General features: G+C 40.1%; 1 protein-coding gene across 1 annotated transcript in view; it reads right to left on the reverse strand.

Moving 5' to 3' along the window:
* PBLD (phenazine biosynthesis like protein domain containing) overlaps nt 1-25,771 on the reverse strand; it is a gene marked incomplete at its 3' end in the record, with an annotated part of 42,961 nt that overhangs the window by 10,479 nt on the left and 6,711 nt on the right. The window contains exon 2 of the mRNA XM_079705105.1: nt 9,437-9,583. Coding sequence (XP_079561231.1) covers nt 9,437-9,520 — 84 coding nt within the window. The 5' untranslated portion in view covers nt 9,521-9,583. The remainder of the gene's footprint in view (nt 1-9,436; nt 9,584-25,771) is intronic.

The raw sequence follows: 25,771 nt of genomic DNA on the forward strand, positions 1-25,771 counted from the left end.
ATTTTAAAAACCCTCAATATAGATATTTTTATCCACTTACAGATAAACAAATTAAACACAGAAAGTTTGTGTAATATCCTAAGAACACAATACGTCTAATAAATGGTAGAGTGATTAAGAATGTGGGCTTTGCAAATGGTAAGAACCGGTGAATCTAGAGGAAAAGTATATAGATGTTCATTCTTGAAATTTTTCTTAAGTTTTTTAATTTTTCAAGATAAAACAATTTTTTTAAAGTGGGCTTTGGAAACAGACATAATTGGATTTGTATCCTGGGTCAGCTCCTAGAAACAGTGCAAGAGTGGGCAAGTCATTTCACCTCCTGGAGCCTCTGCTTCTATGCCTTTAAAGTGGGAATAACAGTACTTAGGTCAAAGGGTTATTGTGAAGACACATACATACATATACATGCATACACACACATACACACATTCCTCTTAACTCAAGGGGAAAAAATTTGCTGAAGCATGAATTTTCTTTTTGAGAATGAAAAGCAATTTTTTAATCAACAAAATGATCACTACTTAGATTTTGAATTCTAAAGAAATCTCAAGACATTAACTATACTCCAATAAAAATTTATTTAAAAAAAAAGAAATCTCAAGACAAATGCATTTTTGCTTTGGCAAAACTTACTATTCTTGAGCTCCTGAAACCCAGAAATAAGAACTATACTTTATTCTAATAAATTCATAATTCACTTATCTGAGTTATGCAAGTTAAACACCCTTGTCTTTTAGCTGATTCAAATTCTTTTGAAACACTTTCCATATACTCATATAACATTACAGATATGTTTACCTATTAAAGTTTCTGTATTGAAAAAAAGGCATAAGACAGCAGTTGTGAAAAATCAGTCATGATTTTTAAAATATTAGCTGATGTAAAAATCCTAACAGGAGACTTACTAAGGTTTTCTTGAAGGAGCTCTGTATTAAAAATCTGTAGAGGCTCTGTAGTCCTACAGAAAGAGAAATCACTTAAGAAATAGTTACTTATTTTCGGAAAAAAATAACACAATGGGTTTTTGTTTGTTTTTTACTTAACGTTCTTCTTTCAAAAGATTGAATCCAATAATGCGTATAAAGTGCTCATCACAGTGCCTGACGCATAGTAAGTACTTGATAAACATTACCTTTTTTTTTTTTTTTGTGGTACGCGGGCCTCTCACTGTTGTGGCCTCTCCCGTTGCGGAGCACAGGCTCCAGATGCGCAGGCTCAGCGGCCATGGCTCACGGGCCCAGCCGCTCCACGGCATGTGGGATCTTCCCAGACAGGGGCATGAACCCGTGTCCCCTGCATCGGCAGGCAGACTCTCAACCACTGCGCCACGAGGGAAGCCCACATGACCTTTTTGAGTGGTTCAAAGCCAGTGCTTTAACCTGCCACACTGCACTGCCTCCCCATAACAAGGAAATTATTATTATCCCTTTAACAGGCTGCAGGCAAGAAAACCAATGTCTATCAGATAAAATGGACTCCTGCAAGCAGAATCAATCACTGAGTGCCATGCTAGGCCACCAGCATCAGCACCATTCCCAAGGGAATGTGTTAGAAATGGAGAGTCTCAGGCCCTGCCCCAGACCTTCTGGATCAGAATCTCCATCTTAACCAGAAACCAGGTGATCCGTGAGCACATTAAAGTCTGGGGAGCCCTGGTGTATAAGGTATGGTCCTGTGGTCAAGGGCCTGAGCCTCTCAGTTGAGGAGTCAAGATACATACAGAAATCAGCAATGGATTTTGACATTAAGTACTCTAGGACTTTAAAGGTGAGGACTTGATGTGGATGTAGAAAAAGGGAAGATTTTGGTGAGTTGAACAGGAAAATGTGGGCAAAAAGCTTTGTACTGGGGATGCTTCTTGGGCAAATCACTTGACCTCACTTCTTTCTCCTTCTGTTAAATCTTTGACACTCTAGGATTCTGTAAGCTAAGGTAAAGAGAATTAGGATGGTAGGAATGAAGTGGAATGAGCACATGTCACACCTCTGGGCACCTGTGGGCCTGGGGAGTGGGAAGTCCCACCTGAGTAGAGGAGGGGGTTGGGTGCTGCTGAGGCCAACAAGGCAACAATGTTCAGAAGTGAACTCAACAGGCCACTGGCCTGTTGAATGTTCCCCATGGAAACTGGCCCACCTGCCCGTGCATATAACACCTGAGAGAAACTCAGAGCCATTTAATTCCCCAGTGCTGAGTCTGCAGTCACAGGCCTCAAAGGTGATTGAAGGGTTGATGAAGAAGAGCCTGGATTTGCCTCCTTGACTGCAGGAACCTGCAGTGCCTGCCAGTCCTTCCTGTATCTGATCTGGCCAAACTCCCTATCCTTGTCCTTCCTTTCTTTGCCTATTGCTTCCCGTGACCTTTAGGATCAGAGTCTCTAAAAGTATTAAAGCATTTCACATTGTAGCCAAGCTCACCATCTATTGGTAATAGATTCCTTTGCAAATGGGCTTTTTTGCACATCAGCTAAAACACACACTTCACTGACCATCAACTCTTTAATCTTCTCTGCTTTGGTATATTTCACCAATTACAATTTGAATTTCTATAAGTGCAATTTCTGCCCCGGAACACTGAAATGCACCTGCTATTTGCCTGAGGGGCCAGAGACATTGTAGAAAGTATGATAGTAGCAGCCCTCAATGTGCACCACATGTGGCTAAATTTCTACACTGGAACCAAAGATCAAAATAATGGTGAATCATGAGAAGATTAATATTGCTTCAACTTGGAGAGCTTTAGGAAAAAAAGAATGAGACTACGTTCATTCAAAATACTGAATTTTGGTTCCAATAATGTTTCCATTTTACACTACAAGCTTATTTTTAAATGTAACATAATAGTTTCAAACCAAACCGATAACTGTTAGTTCTCTTGCTTTAATATCCATTTCCTCTTGCCAATTTCACATAAGTCAAGCTTCCAGCAGCAAAATTAGAGCCATGTTTGTTTTTCTGCCTTCCAATGTACTGAGTTGGGACACTGAGATTCCTATGGCCCGCAAAAGATTAATGATCAGAAAATCAGAGTAAAGTTTTAAAATACTCCCACCTTGTGGCAGTTTAGAAATATGACAGCCTAAACAGGACAGTCGTGCTCTGTTCATTTGTCCCTCTGCTTTCCTTCCAGCAACGGAAAAGCACTTGTATGTAGAAAGTTCTAAATCATCTAGGAATGGGAGATTCCTTTCGAGGCACTTGGATTTCCGATTGTAAAGTTATGTCCACACAATGCAGCACTCAAACTGCAGGCCATCTTCAGTTGCTTCTAATGGATCTTATGGATGCTTAGTCTCTCCAGCTCCATCACAGAACCCAAAGCACATACTCACTTTGCATACCCTGCCCACCCCACCCTACCAATGAGAACAAAGGATGAATAACTGTTGGCTAACTAGAACTCTTAGAAGGAGATTTTGCCATAATATCACTGATTATAATATTTTCACTTTCACTCAACAGATATCTATTTAGTGCCTCCCATGTGCTAGGCCTTGTGTGTTGGAACAAGTCAGAATAGATTAAGATCTCATGGAATGTACAGTAGTGAGAGAGACAGGCATTGAATGAATTACAACAAGAGTGATGCATGTTATCAACTGGGAAGGGGTGCCATGGGAGCACATAAAAGGGGAAGACATCTAGTCTAGTATTGAGTAGAGTGGGTTAAAAGCATGGGCCCTGCAGTCAGGCAGACCTGGGGTGGGATTCTGAAGTTAGCCATTTAACCTTCTTCTGCCTCCATTTTCTCATCTGTAAAATGGGGATAATAATAATAATAAGTCCTACTCATAGAGTGGTTGTGAGGGTGAAATGAAATAATATATGAAAAGAAATTAGCACAGTATGTATCTGGCTGAACTTGCCTGAAGTCACTGCCCTCAAAGCTGAGAGTTATGTTCTAGAAGCCAGTGAGGATACTTGGGAAGCAGAAATTCCCACATTAACATTTCCTCTTCCTTTGCGTTGCTCTCTTCCCTCAAATACTCGGCAAAGGAAAACACTTCAATGTCCTAGAAGAATCTTCTCTGCACTTTGCATCATTTTTCTGGGCATAAAAATGAGAAAGGAGGTTGTAACCCTCTAGAAACCCCAGGAGCCTCTGACCCAGTGTGGTCACGCTGAGCCAGTGATCCTCTCTCTAAGGAAGGGCAACAAGTTTGGAAATGGCCGCTGCCCATGAGTTAAAGCATGGATTGAACACAGCATTGCTATACACCTGTTTTTCTTTAAATATATAACCCACCAAGCTGTAAAAGGGGCTTTTGGTCATCCCTAAATTTAACCAGAAAAACCAGAACAGCAAGTACTTTAGGAACTAAAATTAAGCATTCCTCTTTAAAAGTGTGAAGCCAGGGACTTCCCCGGCGGACCAGTGGTTAAGAGGTCACCTTCCAAAGCAGGGGGTGCGGGTTCAATCCCTGGTTGGGGAGCTAAGATTCCCACATGCCTCAGGCAGGGCCCAAAAGACAAAACAAAACAGAAGCAATATTGTAACAGACTCAATAAAAACTTTAAAAAAAAAGTGTGAAGCCGATCCTCCTTGCTGTCACGGGAAATGATTAGTAGTGTTTAAAAGAATAGAAACACACATATATGAATATTACATTTAATCCTAGCACAGTGTCCAGCTTATGGTAGACAGCCAGTAAAGGCCAGTTGAATCGGGATAAATAAATATACTGGGCACACAACGAAGTTGTTTTTACGAATAATTTAAACAGGAAAACTCCAGAATAAGCCTCTTTAGAGAAGGTATCTTCTGAAACAATGGTTTTCAACTGGGGGCGATTTTTGATGGTCATGTCTGGGGGAGGAGGAGAGACTACTGTCATCTAGTGGGTCAAAGCCCAGGATCTGCCCAACATTTTACATGACGGCCTCACACAATAAAGAACTTTCCAGTCCAAAATGTCAATAACACTGCTACTGAGAAGCCCTGCCCTAAAAACACACAAACACATACATACACATACATATACACACACACAAAATGACAACAAAAACAAAAACCTTAAGGCTTTGTTAGGATATGAAGGAGAATAAATATGGCTCCCTACCTCTGTTGATATGTTATTTTCACTAAACAGTAAAGTTGGTTTACAGAAAAATAAACAAAGTACCACCCCTTTTCACTACCACAGCCTTCTGACCTATTCCAATAGTTGGTCGGGAGTTCCTATAGTTTTTACACCGCTGTCATTGTAACGTATCTATTTCACTTTTTAAAATATTGTTTCTATACATTTTCCATGTCTCTACATCAGTTTTATTGTAAAATTGTCAGGCATTTGAGAAAACCATCGATTTTTTTTAACTAAAAATTTTTTTTCAAGTATCTGTTTCATGTTCCATTTAGCCATTAATCTGTTCTTGCTTTCACCTAATGTACAGTGTTATAAGTTCCTCATGTGAAAATTTTTAAAATGGACTTGTCTAGAAAGGAAAACAAAACTTTAGAATATTCTAGAAGCTCTGGGAATGTTGTTACCCAGAATCTTTTCCTTTCCTTCCAGCAGTCTCTTATCAAGTATTCAAAAAGCTCAAAGTACAATTATCTAGTCTTTAGTCTGTCCACCAAGTTTTTCTCTAGCTAGTCTCATCTCAGTCAAATTTTAAATAATTTTAAACAAAACAAAATGAAAAAGAATATTCCTGGGCTTCCCTGGTGGCGCAGTGGTTGAGAGTCCGCCTGCTGATGCAGGGGACACGGGTTCGTGCCCCGGTCCGGGAAGATCCCACATGCCGCGGAGCGGCTGGGCCCGTGAGCCATGGCCGCTGAGCCTGCGCATCCGGAGCCTGTGCTCTGCAACGGGAGAGGCCACAAAAGTGAGAGGCCCGCGTACCGCAAAAAAAAAAAAAAAAAAAAAAAAGAATATTCCTTTGCAGCCCTGCACTTAAAATCTGAAGCATTTTCTCCCCCATAAAAATCCAGTGTTTTTCCATCTCTGCATCCCCATGGGATCTGGCATGAGTCCCCATGGTACCTGGTACCTGGTCTTTCAGCCTCTGGGGTAACTATGGGATAATGATCAGGTTTAAAAGTATACTTCCCCTGCTAGACTCTGAGCACCTCAAGGACAGGAAAACTTACTGATCTCTATACCTCCCGTCCCTACCCTGGAGCCTGGCTCACGGTAGATGTCAACAAATATTTGTAGACTATGTAATGACAGGCTGAATACCTACTGAGTTGTGGTCAGCATTATAAGGTTTAGCACTTATCTGTCTATGATATTTTCCTGAGTTCACTTGTGTCCTCTCTAGGTGTTTCAGGTGTCCACTATCTCCAGCCATGTGTAAAAGAATCCAAGGGTGGAAACAACAGTTTATACTTCCATTTTAATTTTTATTGATTGCGCATTGGGGAAAGTGCTAAATTAGCCTCCAGGAGAGCAGGATTCTTGTGTCCACAGGATAGAAAACTAGCAAACTAGTCTTTAGATATCTATTCAGTTGTCCCTGACAGGCCATCAAATTAGCCTGGTCTCACAGGTCTAAGGCACAGAAGTGAATTGAGAGACTCTTCAGAAAGCGTCCCCAGACGGATCACAGACTTCATCTTCTTTTTCTTCCTTCCTTCAGTACTAAAGCATATTGCTTTTAACTATGCTAAGTTTTTTGTTTAAATTTTTATTTCCTAGCTTTTCCAAATATATAAATAACCTGCAAAATATATTTTAATGGAGAGATAGAGAGGGGAGAGAGAGAGATCTTAAGTCTGGAGTTTAGTGACTGTACTGGAGGTAAAAAGGAGTAAATTGAGGAATAATACTGATTCTTGTCATCTGGTGAAACTGAGAACATAAATCACTCAAAACTTTTCCAAAACTCTTCAGGAATATTACATGGGGACATGGGGCAAATATATTAAGACTCTTTTTTAAATTTAAATTTATTTTTGGCTGCGTTGGGTCTTCGTTGCTGCACGTGGGCTTTCTCTAGTTGCGGCAAGCAGGGGCTGTTCTTCGTCGCGGTGCTCAGGCTTCTCATTGCCGTGGCTTCTCTTGTTGCAGAGCACAGGCTCCAGGTGCATGGGCTTCAGTAGTTGTGGCTCATAGGCTCCAGAGTGCAGGCTCAGTAGTTGTGGCACACAGGCTTAGTCGCTCCACGGCATGTGGGATCTTCCCGGACCAGGGCTTGAACCCGTGTCCCCTGCATTGGCAGGCGGATTCTTAACCACTGAGCCACCAGGGAAGCACCTATATTAAGACTCTTGACAAGCAGATTTAGTCAATTTCACAAGTCCTTGACGTGAAGCTATGTTTGCCATATTGTTTCTAAACAAAGTTCACGTTTTAGAATCCGGCTGTTATTCTCTCACTAATACTCCTAAGCTCTTGTGTTACTTGACAAAGCCTATTAACTTTATTACTTTCTGCGCTTTGTGGTTGGAAAATGCCAACTGCAAGGTTGCATGATGAATACATCATCTAGGTAAGATGAGGACTCTTTTATTTATTTACTTATTTATTTTTGGCTGCGTTGGGTATTTGTTGCTATGGGCGGGCTTTCTCTAGTTGCAGCGAGTGGGGGCTACTCTTCTTTGCGGTGTGTGGGCTTCTTGTGGGGTCTTCTCTTGTTGCGGAGCACGGGCTCTAGGCGCGGGGGCTTTGGTAGTTGTGGCGCGTGGGCTCAGTAGTTGTGGTAGGTGGGCTCTACAGCGCAGTCTCAGTAGCTGTGGTGCAGGGGCTTAGTTGCTCCATGGCATGTGGGATCTTCCCGGAGCAGGGCTCGAACCCGTGTCCCCGCATTGGCAGGCGGATTCTTAACCACTGCGCTACCAGGGAAGCCCAATGTAAGATGAGGACTCTTGATCACCATTTTGCTGCTCCATTTCATGGAGAAAATAAGTATACCAAAGACTCAATTAACAATATTCACCTGTCTCAATAAAACCTCAGCCATTCTCCACCTTGATTTACACTAGAATCACCCGGGGAGCTTTAAAAAACAGTGCTGCTTGGGTCCCACCCCCAGAGATTCTATTGTGATTGGTTGGGCATAGGAATTTTTAAAGCACCTCAGGTGATTTTAATCTGCAGCCAGCTTGATGTTTGCACTCAAAGGCCCCAACTTAATAAGACTTTTTTTTTTTTTTTTTTTTGCGGTACATGGGCCTCTCACTGTTGTGGCCTCTCCCATTGCGGAGCACAGGCTCTGGACGCGCAGGCTCAGCGGCCATGGCTCATGGGCCTAGCCGCTCCGCGGCATGTGGGATCTTCCCGGACCAGGGCACGAACCCGTGTCCCCTGCATCGGCAGGCGGACTCTCAACCACCGCACCACCAGGGAAACCCAATAAGACTTTTTTTAATGTGTTATTCTTTTATTGGAGTATAACTGCTTTACAATGTTGTGTTAGTTTCTGCTGTACAGTGAAGTGAACCAGGTATAGGTATACATATATCCCCTCCCTCTTGGACCTCACCGACCCCACATCCCACCCATCTAGGTCATCACAGAGCACCGAGCTGAGCTCCCTGTGCTATACAGCAGGTTCCCACTAGTTATCTATTTTACTCATGGTAGTGTATTTATGTCACACTTAATCTCCCAATTCATCCCACCCTCCCCTTCCCCCTACTCCCCACCGTGTTCGCTATCTCTGCCTTTCTATTCCTGCCCATTAAGATCATCAGTTGCTTACTGTGTTCCTGAAGAAATTTTCAGAAAATCTACTCTTGTACTAACTGCTCTGAGTAGAAGTGTACCTTGGCTTGTTTCCTAACACCCAGGTAACAACACAAAGCATCTAAGGTCAAAGAAAATTTAAGTATTCTGTTAAAACTTATCCAATCAAAGAGCCATTTTTAAAATGAGACTTTCAGTAAGCTGAGTTCTCCCTAGGTTAGAGCTTAATTCCTTCTATCTTTCTACTACATTACTTAATTCCTTGCAAAATGTCTCATCTTTGGTCCTGAAAAGAATTTCTAATTGTCTGAACTATAGGTAAGGTTAAAAATATCCAGCTAGAATCTTTTAAGCTAAATGTAGTATCAGCCATGTCCAGTCACATAAAACTCATCTAGTTTCATTCTCCTCCCCATTTGGTGCTAACTAAATGAAAACACAGAGGCTACAAGGAGCTCGAGTTTTTTTTTTGGGCTGGGGTGGGGGGGTGGGGGGAGTCTCAACCACCAAACCACCAGGGAAATCCCCCCCCACTTTTTTTTTAATTGGCTCTAGTTCTTCTTTACATGAATCTTCATTTCTCTAGACCTAAGCATCTAGGTGTAAGCAGTCTCATCATAAGATTTGGTCAAAACCAACTTGCAGACATGAACATTGCTGATATCATTTGACAAAGAACACAAGCCAGAGAGGTACAAAAATAGGTGGGTCTGATTTTTTTTTTTTTTTTTTTTTTAGGAAATACTTGGTTCTACAGGAATCTAGGATTTGAAGCACTGCATTTCAAAACAAAATACTACTTACATTTTCTAGGAGGCAAACAGCAGCAGGATTCCCACGAAATGCTTTTGCTGTGAATGCATCTACTATGAAAATAGGGAACTTCATTTTCCTTGCAAGCTGTTTCTGCAAGCTCTCAAAATTGCTGGTAGCCTGCTTTCATGCTTGTTGCTGCAAAAAATCAAAAAGTTAATGTTTTACTTGATGTACAGAAGCAACTAGCATTTTTCAGGTACAAAGTCAAGCAATTATTCTAACACACCTACATTTAAAGTGATCCTCTGATTTTAAGCCTCTAAATTGAATTTGTTTTAAATTTCTAGATTAATAGAATATTTTTTTCATAGTGACATATACTTAACAACATAGTCATATTCCTAGAGTAGCCAAAACTACATTAGGCTATGTTTTTAATGAAGTGCATGAAATTTTCAAGGGGCATATATGTTGCTTATAGTTTCCCAATGAATATTACTGCCTTTTTATAATAATGCATTTTTTCTAATTATAAAAAATATGCCCATTATCGCTTCCCTAGTGGCGCTGTGGTTGAGAATCCTCCTGCCAATGCAGGGGACACGGGTTCAAGCCCTGGTCCGGGAAGATCCCACATGCCACGGAGCAACTAAGCCCGTGTGCCACAACTACTGAGCCTGCACTCTGGAGCCCATGAGCCACAACTACTGAAGCCCATGCACCTGGAGCCTGTGCTCTGCATGAAGAGAAACCCACGTACTGCAAAGAAGAGTAGCCCCCGCTCGCCGCAGCTGGAGAAAGCTCGCGCGCAGCAGCAAAGACCCAACGCAGCCAAAAATAAATAAATTATATATTTTTACAATGCCCATTATAAAAAAACTTGGAAAATCAAAAAGTGACTCATAACCATGTAAATCAGCAATAACTTCTTTTTTTTTTGGACTTAACATAGTCAAAGGAGCCTCATGCTTTAATTTTGTGTTATTTTATAAATCTGCAGATAGAGACTTTTTAACTCATGATATAGATTTGTTAAAATAAAGCTTTTCATTATAAGAATAACACTTTCTCTTTACTGAAAACCTGTAAAATATAGAAAAGCAGGGTGGGGAGGGGATCTCCTGTATTCTCATGCCCTACGGAGAGAAATTCTGTTAAACATTCTCAGTGCTTCCTTTGCTTTACTAGAAAGCATGGATTTTGTCATAGGTATGGAGGGATTCTTCCCTCCCAAAGTTATAGAACTTTAAAAAAATTCAGCAAATTAGAAGGTGCTTTGTTTAAATCTAAAAGAAACGAACCTATCCTAACATGTATTTCTTGTTCTCAAGATTAAGATAAATAACAGTGGGACGCCTTGCTGGCAGCCACACCTGGCGCAGCCCACTAGGCAGCTCCCAAGCTTACAGGTTTCTTTTTCTTTTCTTTGTGTTTAATTTATTATACAAGTGTTTTGCTTAACTATCTTGCCAAATGCCTACGTTTTTCTGTCTTTTTTTTTTTTTTGAGGTATAATTGATGTATTACTTTCAGGTGTACAACATACTGATCCGATATTTTTATATATTGGAAAATGATCTACCACAATCATTAACTACCTAGTTAATCCATCACCATACAAAGTTACAAAAAAAAGGGTTTTTTGTGTGTGATGAAATTTTGACGATCTACTCTCTTAGCAGCTTTCAAATATGCAATACATTATTGTTAACTATAGTCACCATGCTGTACATGACATTCCCAGGACTTATTTATTTTACAGCTGGAAATCTGTATCTTTTGACCCCCTTCAATAACTTCAGTAAGGTTGCACCTTTTGACCTCCAAGCAATAACATTATTAATATTTTAGATATACAGTTTTTAATCATAATTCTTACCCTTTTAAGAGTATAGCATGAGTATAAATGCTTCAAAAACATCATTTTAATCGATTTACAATAGGCTCATGCATATGCTATAAATTATTTAACTATTTCCCCTTTGGTGAGTATTTATTTCTAATTTTTCACTTATAAAGATAATGTAGTGATCAAATTTTTTGACTGTAAATCTTGGTCTGCATTTCTGATTCTTTAAACAGATTCCCAAAAACCAAATCTCTGGGTCAAAGTGTACAGACATCTTAACTTACACATACACTTAAATTTATCTTCAGGGTTTCCCTGGTGGTGCAGTGGTTAAGAATCCGCCTGCCAATGCAGGGGACACGGGTTCAAGCCCTGGTCCAGGAAGATCCCACATGCCACGGAGCAACTTAGCCTGTGCACCACAACTACTGAGCCTGCGCTCTAGAGCCCGTGAGCCACAACTACTGAGCCCGTGTGCCACAACTACTGAAGCCCACGCACCTAGAGCCCGTGCTCCGCAACAAGAGAAGCCACCATAATGAGAAGCCCACGCACCGCAAAGAAGAGTAGCCCCCGTTCGCAGCAACCAGAGAAAGCCTGCACACAGCAATGAAGACCCAACACAGCCAAAAATTAAAAAATAAATAAATTTATTAAAAAAATTTATTTTCAGAGAGTGTATCAACTTAGTATATGAGAATGTCCCACCATTGGTGATCTGATAGATTTTAAAATACCTTGAATTTTCATTTGTGTTTCTTGGATTATTCTAACCAGACTGCAAAGAGCATAAAGTCAGAACCTCTTCGTGTTTTTCTTTGCTACTAAAATCTCAGTTTCTAGAACAGTGCCTGACACAATAAATGTTTATTGAATTAAGTAAATAATACACTGAGCATGCATCACAAATGAACTTTCATACATTGACTGGCAAATACTTAGGGCTTCTCAACATGGTATCATCTGCCAGCCAACATTTCAGTTTCATTAGCATCACCATTACTGACAGTACATTGCAGTTTGTTAATGTAATTATTTGGAAATTTTATTATAGATTGCCTTTATTATTTTAGAAAAATTGAATAGAGACCAGAAACAAATTAAAGTTCTGAAAATGAAGCATAGTTTTCGTAAATAGAATTGACACTGTTACAGAAATCATAGGTATGCCAAAAGGAGCAAGTTTTTAGCCCCATTGAACTACAGCCCCGTTTGTCTCAGCCATCAGCTATGTGTTCAATTGGATGAGAAAATTTATATTGAAAAGACTGTCTAACTTTTCTATAGAGATCACAAATTACATGTTTATGTTTTTAAAATGTTTCTTTAGATAGTCTTGTTTTCTTGCTCTAATTTGGTACAGAAAAATAAAATTCTACAACTAAGTACTTTATCAGGCTTCTAGAAATACTGCATGGCTTCTCAAGTGAAAACATTTCTTTAAAGGGAAAAATCCTCCAAGACTCTAACATCCAATATAATTTGCCTGTTTGACAACAACCCCTCTCCACCCCACCCCTCCCACACACACACTTGCACTTCTGTTTTTCTAAAATAACTCTGATTTTGTTTGGGGAGGCAATGCGCCCGGCCCCAACAATGTATCATAAATGGTCTAAGCCAATCTGTATGATTTCATTCTCCTGTGCCAGATGCTCCCTCTTCCAGATCCTCTTGCAGCTAGAGGTGGCCATAGGACCCATTCAGAGCAAGATTGCTGGAGAGATTCTAGGGACAATCTTTGGCTTTCTGATAAAAGGGGCAGACGGGAAAGGAAAATGGACAGCCTCTTTTTCTCCCTCCTCTTTTTTCTGTCTTGAATATGTTGCTGATGCCTGGAAATGCAACGATCATGTTTTGACCATGAGGTGACAAATACGAAGAGGAAAAGCTAACAAACTAGGTAAGGAAGAAATAGTATAGGTTCTTTACAATGTAGTTAACCTGCTAAATCAATGTTAGACCCTCCTACTTCCAGACTTCTTAAGTAAACAGCAAATATCCTTAAGGTTCAAACTATTGTCAGTCCATGGAGTAGCCAAAATAATGGCCAAAGTAGCCAAAGGTGTCCACATTCTAATTCCAAGAACTTGTTAATGTGCTATGCTGCATGGCAGCAGGGAATTAAGGTTGCATATGGGATTAAGGTTGCTAATCAACTGATTTTTTTTTTTAACATTTGAAGGCAGGACTTTTTTTTTTAATCTTATTTTTATCTTTGGCTGCATTGGGTCTTCCTTGCTATGCGTGGGTTTTCTCTAGTTGTGGTGAGTGGGGGCTACTCTTCGTTGCGGTGCGCGGGCTTCTCATTGTGGTGGCTTCTCTTGTTGCGGAGCATGAGCTCTAGGTGCACAGGCTTCAGTGGTTGCAGCACGCGGGTTCGGTAGTTGTGGCGCTCGGGCTCTTGGGCGTGCGAGCTTCAGTAGTTGTGGCACCCGGCCTCAGTAGTTGTGGCTTGTGGGCTCTAGAGCACAGGCTCAGTAGTTGTGGCGCACAGGCTTAGTTGCTCCGCAGCATGTGGGATCTTCCCAGACCAGGGATCAAACTCGGGTCCCCTGCATTGGCAGGTGGATTCTTAACCACTGCACCACCAGGGAAGTTCCAACTGACCTTAAAATAAGATTATTTTGGATTATCCCAGTGGACTAAAAGTCACAGGGGTCTTTAAAAGTGGAAGAGGGAGGCAAAAAAGTTCAAGGCAGTGATTTGAACATGCTGTGCTGCTGGGTTAAAGACAGAGGAAGGAGACACAAGCCAAGAAATATAGGTAGCCTCTAGAAATTGAATAAGGTGGGACTTCCCTGGTGGTCCAGTGGTTAAGAATCCGTGCTCCCAATGTAGGGGGCATGGATTTGATCCCTGGTCAGGGAAGTTCCCCAACCCCATGCCATGGAGCATGGCCAAAAAAAAAAGAAAAATTGAACAAGGCAAGGAAACAAATTCTCCCCTAGAACCTCTAGAAGGAACAAATCTGGATTAGTCAGTTGAGGATGCCATAACAAACCACAGACTGAGTGGCTTAAACAACAGAATTTCTTTTCTCACAAGCTGGAGGCTGGGAAGTCCCAGATCAAGATTAATTTTATCCCAGTGAGACGTATTTTGGATTTGTGACCTTCAGAATTATAAAATAATAAATTTGTGTTATTGTTACTCACTAAATTTGTGATAATTTGTTATAGCAGCAATAGGAAATGAACACAATCCAGTATTCTGTTACTTGCAGCCCAGCAAAATCCTAACTGCTGCACAAATTTCCAAGAACAATAATAATAAATACTTACTGAGCACTTATTATGTGCTAGACATGGTTCTAAGAGCATTTAATCCTCAGAGCATCTCATGAGATAGATCTTTATTATAATCTCCATTTCCATTTTACAGGTGAATAAACAGAGGCTCAGAAATTTTAAGTAACTGCCCAAGGTCACACATTTAGGCAATGCCTAAATTTGAATCCAAATAGTCTAACTCCAGAGTCCATGTTGTTAACCACCATGCCTTACAATATATCCCAGGACCAGAATTTGAGGAACTCTTACTTAAGGAACTAAAATCTTAATTCCATGAAACTGTAAACTACCACTGCATAAGAGAAATTTTGTCTTAAGTGTTAAAATACTTTAGACCATCTCTGAAATGAAAACTCAAGAGTTTAAAAATTCTCTTAGAATTTGCAGACACTCAAGAATACAAAGGACCCTGGTATAAGAAACACTAAACAATTGTACTATGTATGAAAACTAAACAAGATTTCTGATTAAGTAAAAAGAGTTCTTGGTCAAGTGTGAAAGTTTCTTAAGCATTTTTATTTGTTCTAGAACAGTGCTTTTCAGATTTTAGCATTCATCAGAATCACCTGTGGGGATGTATTAAAACACAAATTGCTGGACTCCATGCCCAGAATTTTTTATTTCGTAAGTCTAAGGTGGGGCCCAAGAATTTACATTTCTAACAAGTTCCCAAGTGATGCTGATGCTGTACCTGGAGAATCACTACAAAAAGAGCATGAAGTTTCTAGCACCATAAATGTATTAAAACTATCTTTCTAAAATGTATTTTATAAATTTAATTTTTGTTCTCAAAGGGTAGAAAAAGTATTTTTATTCATTTAATTTGATTAATATTCCTGTTTGTGCTCTATGGTAACCAATTATGATTAACATAGGGTTAACATTAACAATTTAATTTTCAAAAATTACTGTGTATTTCCTAAACACCAGGCACATGCTAGATTTGGGGGATAAAATGATGAACAAGTCACTAACTCTCTGTCAAGGTATTCTCAGTCAGTGAGGAGACCAATGTAAAAATTATAAAATATAAAAGAAAAAGATAAAGATACAATGCTTATGAACACAAGGAGAGAGCAATAACTCTGCCCAGGAGACAGTCAGAGGGAGCTCCAGAGATGAGATGACATTTGAATGGGTCCAAAAACATACACAAAAATATGTCCAGCAGTTCCATAAGGTGGGAACAGGCTTCTTGGGCAGAGTGCATGGATTAATCCCAGGATAAGCAATTCAATATGGAAATAGATGTGGCAAGAGGATAGGAGAGGGTGGAGATAAGGCTATAAAGATTTGCTGGAGCCAATGTTCATGATTTGTTCTTTATCTTTGTGGGTTCAGAAATCCAAAGTTCAGTTCAACAGCTACTGTGTGGCAGGCAGACTCCAATGCTAGGCACCAGGGAGAGAAGAGAATCTCATGAATGAGCCATACACCTCTACCCTGAGGATCTAATCTAGAATTTATTTTTGAAGATGTCTTTTTTTTCTCTCTCTCTCTCTCTCCTTAAAATTAGTTTTGGTTTCACTCCTATAAGGAAAAGGCAGGCTTAACGTCCCCCTGAATTGCTCAGAGAAAATTTGAGGCAGGTAAAGTTTGAGCAACTTGCCTTTATTCACCCAGTAAATGGGCTTGCACAAATTTTGGCATCCAGTCAAATGGCTGGTCCTCAGGTACAGCTATCAGACAGGGCTCTGAGCAACTATCCAGCACGGTGTTTTTCAAATGATCCAAATAATTTAAATTATCCTTCTCTAGTTTCATTGACATTCCGTTTGGACACCTAGAGTGACTTTACATGTCCCTCAATAATGCCAAGCAAATATGCTGTTTAAAAAGAAATAAATTACCCCCAGAGGGTACAAGCTCATAAATCTAAATTCATATGATTTCGGGACTTCCCTGGTGGCGCAGTGGTTAAGAATCTGCCTGCCAATGCTGGGGACACGTGATTGATCCCTGGCCGGGAAAGACCCCACACGCTGTGGAGCATCCCATGCACCAGAATTACTGAGCCTGTGCTCTAGAGCCCGGGCTCTAGAGCCCGTGAGCCACAACTACTGAAGCTCGCGTGCCTAGAGCCCGTGCTCCACAACAGAGAAGCCACCGCAATGAGAAGCCCGCGCACCACAATGAAGAGTAGCCCCACTCGCCGCCATTAGAGAAAGCCCGCATGCAGCAACGAAGACCCAACGCAGCCAAAAATAAATACATAAAATAAATTTATAAATTCATATGACTTCCCAACTATTCATACTTCTTTTTTAACTCTTTAGTTTTTAATAATCAAATTAGTATATGAATATAATCCTTTTATAAACAATAAAATAGTACGGAAAAAACTAAAATCCCATTTCACAATTCCCTGTCCCACTACCTTCCCCGGAGTTCCACTGGGTTTGTTTCTGAGAACACAGTAGACACCTTCCTGAATTCTAATCTTGGTTCCATTTACCATGTAAATGTAGGGAAATCATAAACCTCCCTTGTTCAAATAGCTTAGTCATTAAACCTGCCCATGGGTATGCCTGGGAACACTGAGGCTTATTTGTCTCACTGTAACTGTCTTAGCTTGTTTACAGTCTCCTGTGGCTACAGACAACAGAAAGTTGATTTCTGCTATTCTGTAGCTGTTAGCATAAAAGAATCCACTTAGCTTTTGCTTATGACTACTGCCTCAAAACAAGGATACTCATTAATAAATGCCAGTTTAGTTCTTTGAAAATGTAAATACTAACTAATAGAGCACTGACTGGCATTCAAAGTGTACTTGAACACTGTCTACTTGCTGGTGAAAAGAAAATGAGTATAAAAAAGAATTACAAATTATAAGTAAAATAAGTTTTTAAATAAAAATTTGGAAGAAAATCTATTTTTAAATTAGTTTCATTTAGCTACTAAGACCATACACCCATACACCCACACACACACACACACACACACACACATATGGCATTCAACTACTTTGTGTTTACTTTTACCCATATTTCCTAGACTTAACAGAAGCTCTGAAACACTTCCTTTGTTCAAATATTTTTAGACTCGTTCTGATTTCTTCAACTACATTTATGTTTGAATACCCACTGTTTTGGATGGAAATTTTTCACTTTTCTGTTAAAGTTTACTGTTCTCATCTTATCATCATGACTTACCACTTATCAACCAAATTATTGTCCCCCGCTTCCTCTCCCCACTAGTAACCACTAGTTTGTTCTCTATATTTGTGAGTCCGTTTCTTTTTTGTTATATTCACTAGTTTGTTGTATTTTTTAGATTCCACATATAAGCTATAACATACAGTATTTGTCTTTGTCTGACTTATTTCACTTAGCATAATACCCTCCAAGTCCACCCACATAGTTGCAAATGGCAAAACTTCATTCTTTTTTATGACTGAGTAGTATTCCATTGTATAAATATACCATATCTTCTTTATCCATTCATCTGTTGATGGACACTTAGGTTGTTTCCATATTTTGCCAATTGTAAATAATGCTGCTATGAACACTGAGGTGCATGTATCTTTTCAAATTAGTATTTTTGGTTTTTTTCAGATACATACCCATAAGTTGAATTGCTGAGCCATATGGTAGTTCTATTTCTAGTTTTTTGAGAAACCTCCATACTGTTTCCCACAGTGGCTGCACCAATTTACATTCCCACCAACAGTGTATGAGGGTTCCCCTTTCTCCACATCCTTGCCAACACTTGTTATTTGTATTCTTTTTGATAATAGCCATATACATGTTCTTTATAGATATTCATATTCATATATATATAATATCTAGTTAATACAAAAGCAAGCAGTAATGGAGGAATAGAGAAACAATAAAGACATGACATATAGAAAACAAATAGCAAAATGGCAGACTTAAACCCCACCTTAATTACATTAAATGTAAATGGAGTATATTCACATCAAAGGGATTTTTTTTTAAAGACATGATCTAACTATATGCTTTCTATAAGAGACAAACTTTAAATTCAAAGACACAAATAGGTTGAAAGTAAAAAAATGGGGAAAAGATATGCCATGCAAATTATAACCAAAAGAGAGCTGGAGTGACTATACTAGTAACAAACGAAATAGACTTTAAGACAATATTTGTTACTATAGACAAAGAATGACATTTTATAATGATAAAAGTATCAATCTATCTGGAATATATGACAGTTATAAACATATATGCACCTAACAACAGAACCCCAAAACACATGAAGCAAAAACTGACAGAATAGAAGAAATAGACAAATCAACAATAATAGCTGGAGACTTCAATGCCTAGTTTCAATAATGGATAGAACAACTAGACAGAAGATCAACAAGATTTAACAACACTGTAAACCAACTAGACCTATCAGACATCTCTAGTACACCCCATAATAGCAGTAACAGCACATCCTTCTCAAGTGCACATGAAGCATTCTCCAGAATAGACCATATGTTAGGTAGCCCATAAAACAAGTCTCAATAAATTTAAAGGCCTGGAATCATACAAAGTGTGTCCTTCAACCACAATAGAATAAAATTACATTTTAATAACAAAAGAAAAAGGAAATTTGGGAAATGTGGAAACTAAACATCATTCCCCAATAATAAAAGGAAGTGGGACTTCCGGGTAAGATGGCGGAAGAGTAAGACGCGGAGATCACCTTCCTCCCCACGGATACACCAGAAATACAGCTACACGTGGAACAACTCCTACAGAACACCTACTGAACGCTGGCAGAAGACCCCAGACCTCCCAAAAGGCAAGAAACTCCCCACATACCTGGGTAGGGCAAAGCGGAGAGATTCCCGCACAGAGGATCGGTGCCGAGCGGCACTCACCAGCCCGAGAGGCTTGTCTGCTCGCCCGCCGGGGCGGGCGGCGCTGGAAGCTGAGGCTCGGACTTCGGTCAGAGCGCAGGGAGAGGACTGGGGCTGGCGGCAAGAACTCAGCCTGAAGGGGGCTAATGTGCCACAGCTAGCCGGGAGGGAGTCCGGGAAAACTCTGGAGCTGCCGAAGAGGCAAGAGACTTTTTCTTCCCTCTTGGTTTCCTGGTGCGCGAGGAGAGGGGATTAAGAGCGCTGCTTAAAGGGGCTCCACAGACGGGCGCGAGTCATGACTGAAAGCGCGGAGCCCAGTGACGGGCGTGGGACGCTGGGGCTGCTGCTGCCGCCGCCAAGAAGCCTGTGTGCGAGCGCAGGTCACTGTCCACACCGCCCTTCCGGGAGCCTGTGCAGCCCGCCACTGCCGGGGTCCCAGGATCCAGGGGCGGCTTCCCTGGGAGAACGCACGGCGCGCCTCGGGCTGGTGCAACGTCACGCCGACCTCTGCCGCTGCAGGCTCGCCCCGCACTCCGTGCCCCTCCCTCCCGCCCAGCCTGAGTGAGCCAGAGTCCCCGAAGAGGCTGCTCCTTTAACCCTGTCCTGTCTGAGCGAAGAACAGACGCCCTCCGGCGACCTACACGCAGAGGCGGGGCCAAATCCCAAGCTGAGACCCAGGAGCTGTGAGAACAAAGAAGAGAAAGGGAAACCTCTCCCAGCAGCCTCAGAAGCAGCGGATTAAAGCTCCACAATTAACCTGATGTACCCTGCATCTGTGGAATACATGAATAGACAACAAATCATCCCAAATTGAGGAGCCAGGAGTCAGTGCTGTGCCTCTGAGGTGGGAGAGCCAACCTCAGGACACTGGTCCACAAGAGACGTCCCAGCTCCACATAATATCAAACGGCGAAAATCTTCCAGAGATCTCCATCTCAACACCAGCACCCAGCTTCACTCAACGACCAGCAAGCTACAGTGCTGGACACCCTATGCCAAACAACTAGCAAGACAGGAACACAACGCCACCCATTAGCAGAGAGGTGGCCTAAAATCATAAAAAGTCCGCAGACACCCCAAAACACACCACCAGACGTGGACCTGCCCACCAGAAAGACAAGATCCAGCCTCATCCACCAGAACACAGGCACTAGTCCCCTCCACCAGGAAGCCTACACAACCCACTAAACCAACCTTAGCCACTGGGGACAGACACCAAAAACAACGGAAACTACGAACCTGCAGCCTGCAAAAAGGAGACCCCAAACACAGTAACATAAGCAAAATGAGAAGACAGAAAAACACACAGCAGGAGAAGCAGCAAGATAAAAACCCACCAGACCTAACAAATGAAGAGGTAATAGGCAGTCTACCTGAAAAAGAATTCAGAATAATGATGGTAAAGATGATCCAAGATTCTATTTCCAAGATCCAAAATCTTGGAAATAGAATAGACAAAATGCAAGAAACAGTTAACAAGGACGTAGAAGAACTAAAGATGAATCAAGCATCGATTAAAAACACAATAAATGAAATAAAAAATACTCTAGATGGGATCAATAGCAGAATAACTGAGGCAGAAGAATGGATAAGTGAGGTGGAAGATAAAATAGTGGAAATAACTGATGCAGAGCAAAATAAAGAAAAAAGAATGAAAAGAACAGAGGACAGTCTCAGAGACCTCTGGGACAACATTAAACGCACCAACATTCGAATTATAGGGGTTCCAGAAGAAGAAGAGAAAAAGAAAGGGACTGAGAAAATATTTGAAGAGATTATAGTTGAAAACTTCCCAAATATGGGAAAGGAAATAGTGAATCAAGTCCAGGAGGCACAGAGAGTCCCATACAGAATAAATCCAAGGAGAAATACGCCAAGACACATATTAATCAAACTGTCAAAAATTAAACACAAAGAAATCATATTAAAAGCAGCAAGGCAAAAACAACAAATAACACACAAGGGAATCCCCATCAGGATAACAGCTGATCTCTCAGCAGAAACTCTACAAGCCAGAAGGGAGTGGCAGGACATAATTAAAGTGATGAAGGAGAAAAACCTGCAACCAAGATTACTCTTCCCAGCAAGGATCTCATTCAGATTTGATGGAGAAATTAAAACGTTTACAGACAAGCAAAAGCTGAGAGAGTTCAGCACCACCAAACCAGCTTTACAACAAATGCTAAAGGAACTTCTCTAGGCAAGAAACACAACAGAAGGAAAAGACCTACAATAACGAACCCAAAACAATTAAGAAAATGGGAATAGGAACATACATATCGATAATTACCTTAAATGTAAATGGACTAAATGCTCCCACCAAAAGACACAGATTGGCTGAATGGATACAAAAACAAGACCCATATATATGCTGTCTACAAGAGACCCACTTCAGACCTAGAGACACATACAGACTGAAAGTAAGGGGATGGAAAAAGATATTCCATGCAAATGGAAACCAAAAGAAAGCTGGAGTAGCAATTCTCATATCAGACAAAATAGACTTTAAAATAAAGACTACTAGAAGAGACAAAGAAGGACACTACATAATGATCAAGGGATCGATCCAAGAAGAAGATATAACAATTGTAAATATTTATGCACCAAACGTAGGAGCACCTCAATACATAAGGCAAATACTAACAGCCATAAAAGGAGAAATCGACAGTAACACAATCATAGTAGGGGACTTTAACACCCCACTTTCACCAATGGACAGATCATCCAAAATGAAAATAAATAAGGAAACACAAGCTTTAAATGATACATTAAACAAGATGGACTTAATTGATATTTATAGGACATTCCATCCAAAAACAACAGAATACACATTTTTCTCAAGTGCTCATGGAACATTCTCCAGGATAGATCATATCTTGGGTCACAAATCAAGCCTTGGTAAATTTAAGAAAATTGAAATTGTATCAAGTATCTTTTCTGACCACAATGCTATGAGACTAGATATCAACTACAGGAAAAGAGCTGTAAAAAATACAAACACATGGAGGCTAAACAATACACTACTTAATAACGAAGTGATCACTGAAGAAATCAAAGAGGAAATTAAAAGATACCTAGAAACAAATGACAATGGAGACACGACGACCCAAAACCTATGGGATGCAGCAAAAGCAGTTCTAAGAGGGAAGTTTATAGCAATACAATCCCACCTTAAGAAACAGGAAACATCTCGAATAAACAACCTAACCTTGCACCTAAAGCAATTAGAGAAAGAAGAACAAAAACATCCCAAAGTTAGCAGAAGGAAAGAAATAATAAAAATCAGATCAGAAATAAATGAAAAAGAAATGAAGGAAACGATAGCAAAGATCAATAAAACTAAAAGCTGGTTCTTTGAGAAGATAAACAAAATTGATAAACCATTAGCCAGACTCATCAAGAAAAAAAGGGAGAAGACTCAAATGAATAGAATTAGAAATGAAAAAGGAGAAGTAACAACGGACACTGCAGAAATACAAAAGATCATGAGAGATTACTATAAGCAACTCTATGCCAATAAAATGGACAACCTAGAAGAAATGGACAAATTCTTAGAAATGCACAACCTGCCAAGACTGAATCAGGAAGAAATAGAAAATATGGACAGACCAATCACAAGCACTGAAATTGAAACTGTGATAAAAAATCTTCCATCAAACAAAAGCCCAGGACCAGATGGCTTCACAGGCGAATTCTATCAAGCATTTAGAGAAGAGCTAACACCTATCCTTCTCAAACTCTTCCAAAATATAGCAGAGGGAGGAACACTCCCAAACTCATTCTACGAGGCCACCACCACCTTGATACCAAAACTAGACAAGGATGTCACAAAGAAAGAAAACTACAGGCCAATATCACTGATGAACATAGATGCAAAAATCCTCAACAAAATACTAGCAAACAGAATCCAACAGCACATTAAAAGGATCATACACCATGATCAAGTGGGGTTTATTCCAGGAATGCAAGGATTCTTCAATATACGCAAATCAATCAACGTGATACACCATATTAACAAATTGAAGGAGAAAAACCATATGATCATCTCAATAGATGCAGAGAAAGCTTTCGACAAAATTCAACACCCATTTATGATTAAAAACCCTGCAGAAAGTAGGCATACAGGGAACTTTCCTCAACATAATAAAGGCCATATATGACAAACCCACAGCCAGCATCATCCTCAATGGTGAAAAACTGAAACCATTTCCACTGAGGTCAGGAACAAGACAAGGTTGCCCACTCTCACCACTCTTATTCAACATAGTTTTGGAAGTTTTAGCCACAGCAATCAGAGAAGAAAAGGAAATAAAAGGAATCCAAATTGGAAAAGAAGAAGTAAAGCTGTCACTGTTTGCAGATGACATGATACTATACATAGAGAATCCTAAAGATGCTATCAGAAAACTACTAGAGCTAATCAATGAATTTGGTCAAGTTGCAGGATACAAAATTAATGCACAGAAATCTCTGGCATTCCTATATACTAATGATGAAAAATCTGAAAGTGAAATCAAGGAAACACTCGCATTTACCACTGCAACAAAAAGAATAAAATATCTAGGAATAAACCTACCTAAGGAGACAAAAGACCTGTATGCAGAACATTATAAGACACTGATGAAAGAAATTAAAGATGATACAAATAGATGGAGAGATGTACCATGTTCTTGGATTGGAAGAATCAACATTGTGAAAATGACTCTACTACCCAAAGCAATCTACAGATTCAATGCAATCCCTATCAAACTACCACTGGCATTTTTCACAGAACTAGAACAAAAAATTTCACAATTTGTATGGAAACACAAAAGACCCCGAATAGCCAAAGCAATCTTGAGAACGAAAAATGGAGCTGGAGGAATCAGGCTCCCTGACTTCAGACTATACTACAAAGCTACAGTAATCAAGACAGTATGGTACTGGCACAAAAACAGAAAGATAGATCAATGGAACAGGATAGAAAGCCCAGAGATAAACCCACGGACATATGGTCACCTTATCTTTGATAAAGCAGGCAGGAATGTACAGTGGAGAAAGGACAGTCTCTTCAATAAGTGGTGCTGGGAAAACTGGATAGGGACATGTAAAAGTATGAGATTAGATCACTCCCTTACACCATACACAAAAATAAGCTCAAAATGGATCAAAGACCTAAATGTAAAGCCAGACACTATCAAACTCTTAGAGGAAAACATAGGCAGAACACTCTATGACATAAATCACAGCAAGATCCTTTTTGACCCACCTCCTAGAGAAATGGAAATAAAGACAAAAACACATGGGACCTAATGAAACTTAAAAGCTTTTGCACAGCAAAGGAAACCATAAACAAGACCAAAAGACAACCCTCAGAATGGGAGAAAATATTTGCAAATGAAGCAACTGACAAAGGATTAATCTCCAAAATTTATAAGCAGCTCATGCAGCTCAATAACAAAAAAACAAACAACCCAATCCAAAAATGGGCAGAAGACCTAAATAGACATTCCTCCACAGAAGATATACAGACTGCCAACAAACACATGAAAGGATGCTCAACATCTTTACTCATTAGAGAAATGCAAATCAAAACTACAATGAGATATTATCTCACACCAGTCAGAATGGCCATCATCAAAAAATCTAGAAACAATAAATGCTGGAGAGGGTGTGGAAAAAAGGGAACACTCTTGCACTGCTGGTGGGAATGTGAATTGGTACAGCCACTATGGAGAACGGTATGGAGGTTCCTTAAAAAACTACAAATAGAACTACCATATGACCCAGCAATCCCACTACTGGGCATATACCCTGAGAAAACCATAATTCAAAAAGAGACATGTACCAAAATGTTCATAGCAGCCCTATTTACAATAGCCCGGAGATGGAAACAACCTAAGTGTCCATCATCGGATGAATGGGTAAAGAAGATGTGGCACATATATACAATGGAATATTACTCAGCCATAAAAAGAAATGAAATTGAGCTATTTGTAATGAGGTGGATGGACCTAGAGTCTGTCATACAGAGTGAAGTAAGTCAGAAAGAGAAAGACAAATACTGTATGCTGACACATATATATGGAATTTAAGAAAAAAAATGTCATGAAGAACACAGGGGTAAGACAGGAATAAAGACACAGACCTACTAGAGAATGGACTTGAGGATATGGGGAGGGGGAAGGGTAAGCTGTGACAAAGCGAAAGAGAGGCATGGACATATATACACTACCAAACGTAAGGTAGATAGCTAGTGGGAAGCAGCCGCATAGCACAGGGAGATCAGCTCGGTGCTTTGTGACTGCCTGGAGGCGTGGGATAGGGAGGGTGGGAGGGAGACGCAAAAGGGAGGGGATATGGGAACATATGTATAAGTATAACTGATTAAATTTGTTATAAAGCAAAAAATTTTTTTTTAAATATAAATAAATAAATAAAAGGAAGTGAAG

The sequence above is a fragment of the Hyperoodon ampullatus genome (genome assembly GCF_949752795.1).
Source record: "Hyperoodon ampullatus genome assembly, chromosome: 1".
Taxonomy (NCBI): domain Eukaryota; kingdom Metazoa; phylum Chordata; class Mammalia; order Artiodactyla; family Ziphiidae; genus Hyperoodon; species Hyperoodon ampullatus.